Source organism: Pelobates fuscus, chromosome 3 (genome assembly GCF_036172605.1).
Source record: "Pelobates fuscus isolate aPelFus1 chromosome 3, aPelFus1.pri, whole genome shotgun sequence".
In the NCBI taxonomy this organism is placed as follows: Eukaryota; Metazoa; Chordata; class Amphibia; order Anura; family Pelobatidae; genus Pelobates; species Pelobates fuscus.
Window position 1 is genome coordinate 214,051,500 of NC_086319.1, and position 13,003 is coordinate 214,064,502.

The 13,003-nt window shown below is 39.9% G+C and overlaps 1 protein-coding gene across 2 annotated transcripts in view; it reads right to left on the bottom strand.

Annotated features, from left to right (window-relative positions):
* LOC134601012 (UDP-glucose 6-dehydrogenase-like) overlaps positions 1 to 11,555 on the bottom strand; it is a 41,938-nt gene extending 30,383 nt beyond the window's left edge. The window contains exons 1-3 of one of the 2 annotated variants that reach the window (XM_063445426.1): positions 11,475 to 11,555; positions 5,714 to 5,918; positions 3,536 to 3,637 (exon numbers count right to left, since the gene is read on the bottom strand). In XM_063445426.1, coding sequence (XP_063301496.1) covers positions 3,536 to 3,637; positions 5,714 to 5,875 — 264 coding nt within the window. In that variant the 5' untranslated portion in view covers positions 5,876 to 5,918; positions 11,475 to 11,555. Of the gene's footprint in view, positions 1 to 3,535; positions 3,638 to 5,713; positions 5,919 to 7,718; positions 7,778 to 11,474 lie in introns of those variants that run through there. The other variant, XM_063445425.1, reaches the window with a different exon arrangement.
* Positions 11,556 to 13,003: the final 1,448 nt, after the last annotated feature.

Consider the following 13,003-nt stretch of genomic DNA (forward strand, 5'->3'; position numbering starts at 1 on the left):
GGGAACTTCCTGATTTATAGCAAAGATTTTCTTTGCTAGAGCGTCGCTGGACGTCCTCACGCTGTATGTGGACCTCCAGCATCGCTCATTTCCCCATAGGAAAGCTAATGTGCATGCAGGTCTCCCCGGCCGGTGGGCGGGATCAGTCTCGCCCACCAGCCGACAGAGTCAGTAGGAGGAGCGACACGGAGGAGGAGACAGCGACGAGGGACATCGTCACTGCCTCAGGTAAGTGACTGAAGGGGTTTTCACCCCTTTAGTAACCAGGAATTGGGGGGTGGGCGGGAGAGGGAACCTGCAGTGCCAGGAAAACAAATTGTTTTTTTTTTGTTTTTTTTTGTAAATCTTTATTTTTCGAATGTGAAAATGATAAACATAAGTGTACGATCACAAAAGCCTGTACGTATCGAAACAGTAAATATCATGTGCATGGATGACTAGAATCGCTTCACAAACATTTTATAATTACAGTTGGTCTCAATGTTATAATGAGTAATACAAGTCTTATAGTTGGTATGGTAAAGGGTACCTATTTGCTAGTGTCACCTCTAGTATTTTAGGGGTGCGAGCTACGGGGAGAGGGTGGGATTGACTAGGACTGAGTACTATGTCTAACGTCTTGTCCTACGTCCCGAGGATGTGGGTTTATTATGAGGCCCTTCTGCGCTTAGGTCTAGGAGTAGACCATGGTGGTCTTGGTCGTGGGGTCCCTCTGTGGGTGTCCCTTCTAGTTCTGAGTCCGCTCTCATGTTCGTACCTGACTAAGGTGATTAGGTGCACCTGTGTGCATGGCATGTAAGGGGTCTTAAGGTGCCCTTTTTTTTCCTATTGGTGGCTGCGTGTAGTCGCTAAATCAGTTCACAGCTATGGCTGGTGTGTCTAGGTGGTTCCAGGTTGCTACAGTATGACAGGATCAGGTCGAACCCGTGTGGTTCCAGGTTACTGTTAACAACCTATTTGACGTGCCTGATGCCAGTCCGTGTGGTTATGTCGCCCTTGTTATCGGTTCCCTAGAACCCCAGGGAGAGGGGGGGGTGTCGTCGGAGCAAAGGTGTTTGGCTCCAGTGAGCCTCATTCGTACTGCAACAGCGTGAGAACGAGAAAAAATGAAAATAAAGAACGATATATGATTTAAAGATCAGGGTTAACTACACAAAACATTTAAGAGAAGTAAAATGTTCGAACTGAAGCCTATTCGGCTCGCGGTCTAATTATGTCTCTCAGGTCTTGGGTTTGGCACCCCTGCCTCTTCCAGGAGTCGCGGTAATGTCATCTTCGGGTGTCCCAGGCTGAAGGTCTATTGGTGTCCCCATATTCGCTGCGGTGGTTGGTAGTCCCAGGGCAGTCATCAAGGCTGGGCCCTCCGTGGGTTCGGTGGCCTTGAAGTGCTTGCCGTCCTTGGTGATCCAGAGAGTTCCTGGGGTCGCCCATCTATAGGCTATACCCGCCGCTTGGAGTTGCTTGGTAATCGGGTGCATGCTTTTGCGCCATTGTAGTGTGGCTCTGCTCAAGTCCTGGAAGAAGGAAATTTTGCAGGTTTCGAAGTCGAATGGGGTCTGCCCTTGTACCGCTGCCATTAGCCCCAATTTGTCCGCCATTGATTGGCATCTTAGTATTACATCCCGAGGAGCTGAGGTGGGTGCTTGTGGGGACTTAGCTATCCTATAGATCCCGTCAAATTGGAACGTTTTTGCCTGCTTGGCTGGTAAAAGTGTGGCCGCCAGGCGTCTAGCGAAGTGCGGCAGTTCTTCCAGGGGCACAGATTCTGTCACCCCACGAATTTTAATATTTTTGCGGCGCCCTCTGTCATCCAGGACTTGCCTGGCCATTGTCAATTGTGAGGTGTGTAAGTGCCGCACTTTCTCCCCTAGGGCTAGGTAGTTCTCCCTCAGTCCCTGGACCTCTACTTCGATTGCCTGTGTGCGCGTTGACACCGCGTGTACATCCAATTTGAGTACTGCGAGATCTGCCTCCCACATGTGTCTGAGATTCTGCTGAAGGCCTGTCAACATGGCCTGTATGTCACTTTTGGAGGCCGGTACGCTAGCGTCTGATGTCCATGTAGGTGTTGAGTGCTGGGGACTGGGGTGTGGGTTGTCTTGTGTGTCCCCTTCCTCTGAAGGCTGTGGGGATGTGTCTCTGGGAGTTTGGGCCTTCACTGCGTTTGAGGCCTGTAGCATTTGGCCTATATCACGCTGTGGCTTTGTGGTGTTTTGGGGCGTTTTTTGCGTCTTGCGGCCCATCTCACCTGAGCTCAGTGTGTCGGGGTACCAGTCCTCAAAGTCTGGGACGGTCCAGGGCCAGTGTGTTCCCGAAAGGGTCTGAGGTTGCCCTCTCGTCCTGCAGGCCTTGCCACCTCTGCGTTTAGTTTTGGAGCCGGGTGTCAGAAGGAACGGCATCGGCGGGTCGGTGTGGTACTCCGAGGTCAGTGCTCTGTTGTGTGGCTGAGGGTGATGTGGATTCTCCCCGGTTTCTGCGGATTGCAGTAGATTGTACCGGAGCTCCGGTAGTGTGCAGCCGCTCCGGTCCGTGTCAGGCTCCGCCCCCCCCAACAAATTGTTTTCCTGGCACTGGAGATTCCCTTTAAGTGAGAATTCACAATCAAGGCCAGAGTACCTTAACTGGAAGCATAGCTAACTGTTCAAAGATATCCTTAAAGGGTTAATCTAACCATATTTTTCACTTTTATCTAGCTAAACTTATGGGCACTTTGCACTTGTATATTTTTTTAAACTTACCTAGAATCCATCGCCAGGCCAAGTTCTGCATGATCGATTTCCCGCCTTCTCTGTCGTTACGCAGTGTCATCCTCTTCCTGTTCATTGTCCAATCAAATGCTTCTCATATAGAAGCCAACAATTTGACAAGTATTAGCAAGCCACATGCACACCGTATGTACAGGCTTCTACATGCAGGTGGGCTCACAGCACTGCCTGCAAGTGAAGAAGCCAATTATGTGCAGAGTAGGTGCTGAGGATGGATGTAATTTTTGCACAGGATTCACACCAATCACACATGTCCGGTGTGTAATTACACTGCGTGCACAAAATGAGTAATATCTGAAAAAAGCGGAAATGTTACACATACAGATTGCTTGCACCATGACTACTTCTAAAACCAGAAGTAGTCATGGTGGTTGGCGTATTGGCATCCCATGTTCTATCTTTTTTATTATCTTCAATATTGGAATATTACAGAGCATTAAAAAAAATTATAGACCAATGTGTACCCTTGGGTGATGAATAGTTGGTGTACACACTGACATTTTTATTTCACGTGTTTCACTATCACAGACATTTGTGCGTCTGTCTCCTATGAAACATGTTGACATTTGTGTACTAAAAATATAAAACGATGATATAGATTTTCCTGCATTGTCACACATAGTTATTATTATTATTATTATTAAGTATAACGTGCAAACAAATTCCACACTGTGCAGCAGGTGTAATTGAAAAAAAAAACTGAAAAACAACACCTAATATAGAGCATAGGGCGACCAATGGCTGAATTCCATTTCTGTAGAGTAACTCACCGAAATAAATATCATGTCAGCATTTCTGATGGCATCAGGGATGTTAGTTGAAAAGAAAAGATTCTTCCCTCTGCAGGATTCCACTACATCTTGAAGGCAAGGCTTAGGACAAGGAGAGAATAAGAAGATATCATCATTTGTTTGGACAACTAAAATTTTCTTATGCATCACGTAGTGTAAGTGTCATTACCCAACTCAATTGCACTCAATTTCATCAACCTCGGAATTATTAAAGGACCACTATAGTGCCAGGAAAACAAACTCGTTTTCCTGGCACTATAGTGTCCTGAGGGTGCCCCCACCCTCAGGGTCCCACTCCCGCTGCGCTCAAGGGGGAGGAAGGGAGTTAATCCCTTACCTTTTTTCCAGCACCGGGCTCCCTCGGTGCTGGGACTCTCCTCCCTCTTCTGATGTCATCGGCTGAATGCGCATGCGCGGCAAGAGCCGCACGCACATTCAGCTAGTCCATAGGAAAGCATTCTCAATGCTTTCCAATTGACGCTGGCATCTTCTTACTGCGAAAATCACAGTGAGAAGCGCGGAAGCGCCTCTAGCGGCTGTCAATGAGACAGCCACTTGAGGCTGGATTAACCCATTTGTAAATATAGCAGTTTCTCTGAAACTGCTATGTTTACAGCAAAAAGGGTTAATCCTAGATGGACCTGGCACCCAGACCACTTAATTGAGCTAAAGTGGTCTGGGTGCCTATAGTGGTCCTTTAACAACCGAGTTTACCCTGTGACTCTGCAATTGACCCATCAGCTAACAGACCACCACTAGTGCACTAACCAATTGAACAGTTTTTTTCCTGTCTTGAATGCACGTCTTACGGATTCACAACATTATGACTCTTGGTCGATGAAATTACTAATCAGATAGCTATATCTTTTCAAAAAGTTACAGAATGTGACAGTGCTGACTCAGAATTACACCATTCCACAGATCTATTCATCATAATAAGTAGTAACAGGGTGTGGACTATATTGAGAAGGTCAACCATTACACATCGTTTATTATTTCAGGGTATTTAAATTTTACAGTGGTTTATTCTGCATAAGAAATAATGTGTTTCCAATGGGATTTATTAAATGCTTCACAATATTATGATTACGGACTTGCAATGCCGCACCCACAGACCTATGCACTGCAGCTGTGCTGAGATTTAATAGTGATTTGGAGGCATCCTTTTGTGCATAAAATAAATGAGTCTCATAATTCTCATATTCACACAAACCTCACAACCTGACAATAAGTATTAAATATTTAAATGTATGATATTTGGGTCCTTATGTACAAATGTTGTTGTATACATTATAAAAATGTAAATTACCATTTCATAATTTTATAAAATACTTCCTTTAAACTTTCTTATCTAGTTAAACAAGTATCTGGAGGCCACTATTGCTGGGGGCCGTTACTTCTTTAGATAATATCATCACAGCCATGGGGTCATATAGGCCCCATCCCACATACACCGTCATTTCAACTTTACAAAGCCCACAACGAGATTACGCCACTCTCGCATTGTTCTCTACCAGCTGGGATATATGTAATATCTAAAGAAAGGAAAGACCCTATACTTTACCAAACCTACAGACCCGTGTCACTGCTTAATGCAGATGTTAAAGTATATTAAAAGTCCTAGCGTTGCACTTCTTATGCACCACAATGATAATGCACCTAGATGTGAGGCCATGGATACCATAACTAGAATCCTTACTATTTTACAGTCTGTATACTTTACGTTTGAATGGCATGTTCATGTCTTCACAGCTTAATTATATAAATGTCAATTATTACAATTATATTTAATCTTTCTATATAGTGCCTTATGGCAGAATTGAAATGGACACTGCATAGTCGAACAATTGCGTACATTTGTTCATTGCGGATATAGGCATGGATTCCTTGTATTCCTTTACTTTTCATCCTTTTAAATATCACTCCAACATTATGGGTTGGTCTCTGCAATGCCATGAAATTAACTTGCAATAGTCTCGGAGAGCTTTTGACTATATCTTGGAACATTTCTTTGTGGAGCTTTTATGTTGACATGACCCATGACATCAGCTGCTGACTTTGTAAATCCAAGATTTCGCTCTCGGTTATTTGAACCCCTATGTGACTAAAGATGCCTAAATAGGATAGCTATATTACTGTGATTATACTTAAACATACCTCATAAATAGGTAGTTCCTCAGAGTTCCAAGCTTGGATCCTTGCTTCGTTAATGTCCACCACCGTAACTGTGATTTCGGGACACATCTGGGCTATGACCGTACATGTTGGGCCACCAACATACCCAGCACCAATGCAGCAAATATGTTTGACCTGAACCATGGTTATGTTTGACTATTAACGCAGATAATGTAAGTGTCTTATCCTGTAAACAAAGGCACAGTTATATTTTTAATGTTTCAGTTGGCAAAATGTTTACGTGGCCTGCACACAGTTTACTCCCATATCACATATTACTGGGCAGTTGAAAACACACTGTAAGCTGTTTGCTAGTTTGTTCAAATGACATCACTTGCTTAAAAAAAATAGAAAAAAACATACGCCCTCAGATCGAACCCTTTATGACTATTCAAGTATAAAAATACAAAGTGACTGTATGTATAGATAGACTAACAGGCAGGCAGAAACATAGACGCTGTTATAATAATGCTCCATTAATGGTTAAACCTTAAAAAAAAACTCTTTCACAGGACAAGCCCACCAACCCCACAGAGCGACAGTTACATGAATTCTAGGATGCTTATGTGCAACATCTGGGTTTAATTACGGCCCCTAAACTGACAGTATATGTTAACAATCCTCACTGGACACTGTACTCATTTTCAGCGTAGGTCAGTTGTACACGTAAGAAACCACATCATTTTGTCATTAAACTCAGAGGGGGGTCTTTCAACATATAGGGGGGGAAATTCATACATCTGGATTTAACTGCATCAGGAGAGCAAAACTAAAACACACTTTTGCCTAATTAGATAACAGTGGCCCTGTTTAAATATATATATTTGTACATTCAGGTTTGCAGATAAAGAGTATTATACACAACATAAAGTATATGTTTTGTACTCATTTACTAACATCTACACAGTAAGATCCAGACAGAATGGGCCCTCATATCCTTTCCCTTCAGGGAATGGATGGTTTAAATGACTTCTATTAAAGAGTAATTAAACTTGAAAAAATAAACAACACTGAATTTATTTTATAAAATGTGTAGCGCAGTTGTCACAGATGTTTTAATGTGTGCAGCTGCAATCTTAGCTAACTCACAGATAACGGCAGTAACTTAAGATCAGTGGGAGCAGCCATATTTCTTTTTCAGCTAGCTGTAGCTAAGTTTTTCCTAGTTTTCACAACATTGTTTGTAATAAAAAAAAACATATATGTTAAGTAATAACAATGACATCTCCATTGAATCTATATTATTTAGTTGGAAAGGAAAGATGAATAAGGATAACCATTTGTTTTTATTTTTGGCAATAAACTTATTTTATTATTTAAATTTTAGTTACAAATTTTAACAATGGCGGCAATAAATTTAAAAATGTACTTTTTCAAAATAATTCCTCTCTAAGCTCTCTTATATCTTTTACTTTGTTCATTTGTATTTGAGACTATACCTTTAATTATTGAATTTTAAGATTGTGTTACAAAAAAAAAGTGTGAATGGTTGGCATTTTGTTTGAATTTAAAAATATTAGGATAAGGACAGAACCTGTCTGTGTGTATCCCTTATAAAACATCGAGCCCATTGCTGTTTGAATATAGTGGTGTGATTATGACTCTGCTTATTGGCCCATGTGTACACCATACATTCCCATCTCCTAGACTGACAGAGGTTGAGTTGTGCAGCCAACAAAGGCAGCTCTGTAGGGGTAAGAACAGCTCTGTAGAGTAATACATGTACTGTAGACACATGACTGCTGGAGGAATATATTGTTCCCACAAAATGATGCATCTATAATTTAAATATACTGTGGCAGCAAGAACAAGTTTGCATATTACTATGAAAGTTATAAGTTTTCTGAATAACTATATTCTGTGTAGAGTAATGTAAAATATACATGAAATTTATAGAAAAACAGAAAATATGTTTGTTTTTTTTTAAAAATGGCACATATTACGTCATCTGTGTGTATTATTATTTAATGCATCCATAAGTAGTTACCTCTTTTAAGTCCATCTCCTGGTTCCATCGAGTCAGCCATATTTAAGTGCTCTTTGGTCAGAAACAATGGTTATCCAACCTAAGACCAAGGAGGTAACAAAAATGTGTTCTGGGCTAGTTCTATTTGTTTAAATTGTGCATGGTCTTGGAGTATAAGTGGTGCAACTGGTACTGACCAAAAAGGAATGGAAGATGGTCATGAAGTAAGGGTAAGAACAGGTATGCATTAAAAAAAATAATACACATAGTTAATACTACATGAAACTTTTACAAACTAAAAATTACAACATATAATTAAAAATGATGAAAGCTTTCCTTTAACATCACTGCCTGAAGAGGTAATGAGCTCCACTTTTTTCAGCATCATGTTTTAATGACAGTGCTTGCTGTTTTACAATTCAGGTAACCAGCTCCCAAGTTCAGCTTCTAAAAAAGCCAATTCATGATCATCTTGATTGTGCAAGATATGGCAATATATCATGAACTGCAAACGAACATTTGGAGTTTATGGGAGTTTGATAGGGAAAGTGGAATTATGGGGAAAACATTCATGTAAATCAGTGCCATATGCACAGCTGTGACTACTGGGGGAATTTCCTTCCCAAAACACATAACTTTTCCTAATCTTTTCCACAAAAAATATTTTAGTCTCACCCATAACAGTTTCTCTTTTTTACATCTCTGCTAAGTAGTGAGTAATAGAGATGTGCATTGAGAACTTTTTCGTTTTAATTCATTCTCAATTTCGATTCATCTGAAATTTGACTGACTCCACTATTCACCCAGAAAGCTTAGCAGGGGTAGATCATTGGGTGCGAGTGTTGATGTCCAGATAATCAGGATGCCAGTGTGGAGGGTGTAAAGGGGTTAGCCAAGTGACGTGATTGCATCAGTAGTTCATCCTCTCTAATAACTGGCAGGTCAGCCAGTCCATCTTTAAAGACAGCCCATCAAGGGCAAATCCTGCGGGGAGCACAGTTTTAGTGCTCTCTAGAAGGTCCTAGACCTAGTGCCCTGAATATAGCATGAGTACATCTAATGATGAGTTTGTGCTATGCTTGTCTGGGACAGATCCCTGGTGTCCCCAAAATTAAGACAAGGGACATAGTTTGGACAGTGAAACAGGACCAGAAAATCATGACTGTCCCTCCAAAATTGGGACATTATTGGTTTGTCTCAGTTAGTGAGCTTGGCTTGGAAACTTGGCTTGGGCTTAGCTCATCTCTGTCAGAAGTAGTGGAGGCAGGAAGCAGAGACTGGTGGACCCCAGTTTAGAAGTCGAACCTATCTAAAACCATTGTGGTGGGGGCACTACGCACTCCTGGCACCATAACTGCTATAACATGCTGTAGAGGTTATGATACTTGGAGTGTTCATTTAAGATAGAGAACCATAACCACTACAACATGCTGTACACAAATAGTATATTTAAGAGCTAGAGAACTTATTTAGCACTATGAAATACTCATCTCTTCTATAACAGAGAAATTCCCCCGAGAGCTGATTTCTTTATAGCTTTTTGAGGGGGAAGGAGAAGGGACCCCCTCTTATTCCCCTCCTGTTGGTAGCCAGACAGCAGACAATAGCCTAAAATTATAATGTATATACTTAAAGATCCTCCATTAAATGAATGAACTTATAAAGCCGCTGTCATATTTAGCTGGGCACTGAGTGTGTGCAATAGAGGTGGAGGCAAGGCATGTATATAATATGGCTATACAGAGGAGACCCCCCCCCCCCCCCCCCCTCCCCAGTGTCTCAGATAAATTTAACTGCCAAGTAACAGTGCATAGAACATAGTAATAATCATATTCATGAATGAAATGCAATCTAAGAAACAGATGGAAAGGAAAGAACTGAATTATTGTGACCATATGGTTTTTTTTTCCAGACGGATTTTGTGTATTTTTTAGGACAGCAATAGCTAAACTGTAAACTGCAGTCTGCTGATAGTGTGTGCATTTTAATTGCACTGAATAAATGAGCATGGTGTTTAGCTAAGTCCAAGGAAGGCTGGAACGGGAAGCGGTAATATCTTGCGAATCAAAGTTCTACATTCATCATCAGTATTCACCATGAAAACTAATAGGATGTTTCTGCTGATTGGTACAGTTTTAAAACTTTACCCAGGATTACTTTCTATAAATAACCCCAGCGAGATATTATATATATCCATATACAGTATTGATGGACTGGCTATTACTGTTCTACTCTTTCAATGTGGTGAATAGTCCATAAGGCATCAGATCTATTGAATGCGATATCGGCAGTGCTGCACTTTCTGGGAGAGAGTTAAAAATAGCTCAGTTTATTATAACTAGTGATAATTGCTGAATAATTAATAATTTATTTTTAATATAACAGTTTTCTCCGCAAAGGGACTCAAAAGGATTTTTCAATACAGTGCAATGGAAAAATATAATTCTAGATAAATTATGCAGACTGAAAATATTGGCTTAAAATGCGCAGTTCATTTATAAACTTTGCACAGTTCACCGTATACTGAATATCTCTCTCTCTCTCCCTCCCTCTCTCTCTCTCTCTCTATATATATATATATATATATATATATATTTATTCTTTAGATGAGCTCCCCCATAGGTCTGTAAATTGTGAATACAATAGAGATCAGTCATTCCATTCTGGGGCCCACATTTCCTCTCCGAGAGTTCTCCTGCCTTTAGGTATCCCACTGCAACATTGAGAGCGTACCCAAACTGTTTAACACTCTCACTGCTGGACAGCAGAGGCACACAATACAGAAATATGCGCACACAGAAAATCTCTCACTGATCACGTAGGTGTATATATTTACATCATCTACATATCTCAAGTAAGAGAATCCAACCCCAACACGGTAATCCAAACAAATCATGGTTCCAGGCACCCTTACCAATGGAGTACTGTTTTAAATACAGCTTTTCAAACTAAAGCATAGATTGCGTTTCAAAGAGGATCAATGACCAAAAACTAAGCACTATCCCTAGAATGTATAAAATTACTAATATATACACACACACACACACACACACACACACACTTATTGATTTATGTCTAAAAGTACTGACCATAGAAAGATTGAGCTCTAGACAGGCTTCCTTAATTCTTCACATAGGCATAGTAAATGGGGCTAAGCAAATTCAGGGTTCCCGGGGCCCCTGTATAACCCCTGGACCCTAAGAGGCCATCTAGGGGCGCCTTATGGTTAATTCTTCTCTGGTGCTAGCTTATTTTCCAAGTTACTTAACACACATTGATTACATAGTAACCTTACCGGAACAGACCAAATAATGAGGTTAAACTATATATATATATATATATATATATATATATATTTATATATATATATACACACAACAATTACAGCAGATGCATGTATAGGAATGAAACACCTCAAATTGCACAATTACGTCAGTTTCAACATCTGTACATTGTAAGATTAAATAGTACAACATAGAATACAACTGTGCGCTGTCATAAGCAGATTAAATAGTAATGAACAGACTAAATATAAAAATAGAATATAAATAGTAATCAACAGACTAAATAGTACAAATAGGATATAACTATATAACTGTGTGTTTTGATGAACAGATTAAATAGTAATGAACAAATTAAATAGTGGAAAAATCAGAGTAGAGATAAACAAAAAGGACACAGAAAATTAACTTCACATTCTCCAGTCTGATGTAAATGGAATAAAGCAGCATTAGAACGTGCCTGTAGCGGCTGTAATGTGGATGTAGTAAGACTTGCCTGTCTGCGTCGGATTTTGGCAGCTCTGTAGGATGGAGAAGTGGAAGCACATTTTCTCCCTTAAAGTCCTGTAACCCAATCCTTCCAGGCAGTTATTGGAGAAGAGGGTTACAGGGAACTCCCCTATACTCATATCATGAAATGGGAGTATCTTCACTTAAATAACCCTCAGCATGACACCACATACAGATAACTGTTTTACCCTTAACATGAGAAGCCAAAAGGTGGCTATTTGCTCTATAAGGAGCTGTGGGATTTATTCACTAAACACCAAATTGTAGTGGATTGAAAAAAATTCAAAATTTAGGTAAAAATAGCTCCATCTTAGCTATATTTACAGCTTGGCTATTTTGCAATCTGGTTTGCAGTTAACTACAATTTGGTGCTTAATTAGTTATTTACTAAAGTGTGAATTGACAGGAAATGTAAATGAATTTAAGCAGTGTTGTTTACAATAGTGTGAATTGTTGGTTTGTCAAAGTGAATTGCTCATTTTAGAGGAACACGGTAGCATTAGGAATACAAACATTGTATTTATTTATTTATTACTGCTATTTATAAAGCTCCAACAGATTCCGCAGCGCTGTACAATTAGTGGAGAAACATACAATATACACAGACAAATACATGAGGTAGAGAGACACTAGTTCATTTGAATGCAAGATGGAAAGAATAGATCAGATAAAGAAGCAGAAAGGATTATCAGAGACACTGCCAAAAGACATTGTAGCTAAATTCTTCATGTATTCATTGGAAGAAAAACATATATGTGTCAACAGAGAAAACCGCTCAACAAACCCAAATTCAAGAATATGGTATTGTTACAAGATCTACCTTTCCAAACAAGATCTTGGAGGAAGTCTTCTCTAAAGCAACACAATGTAAAACCTACATGGGGTTCCCCAGCATTCCTGAAAGTTTTTTTTGGAAGGGACAGATTGAAAACTTTGATTTGATATAAAAAGGAGCAGTCTGGTTAAAGCACTTGGAGTCACGAGAGGAAGAGTTTTTCCCCTTCACTGTCTTTTACTTTAACGGATTCGATAAATTCTCTTTCCTCCCTTATGAATGAAATTACTGATTATGCAGAGGTTTCAAATTATAAATATAATGTACGGTAGATACGTTTGTGATCATGACTTATAGTTTGAGTTTAGAAACAAAAGAAAACAATTAAGCTGAATGGAAATTGCTGGAAAATTCTTGGTTACGGATGGCAAACATCATAAATACTCACTTGCTACCTAAATGGTCATATGTTCCAAAGGCTTCCCCTCAAAATTCCGAAAAGCTGGTTACAATTTTTCAGTGCAGTATTGATAATTTTATTTGGAGGGGGGAGACCTAAGTTGAAGCAAGCTGTTATGCCAAAAAAGGAGAAAAGGGTATATATATATATATATATATATAACTATTAATAGCCCATATTTACAGACTCCAACTAGACAATGAGTACAGAGAATTTTGGTATGAAATTGAGTGGTATTCATATTTAGTATTTTTTTATTCACCCTCGTTTTTTTTTTCAG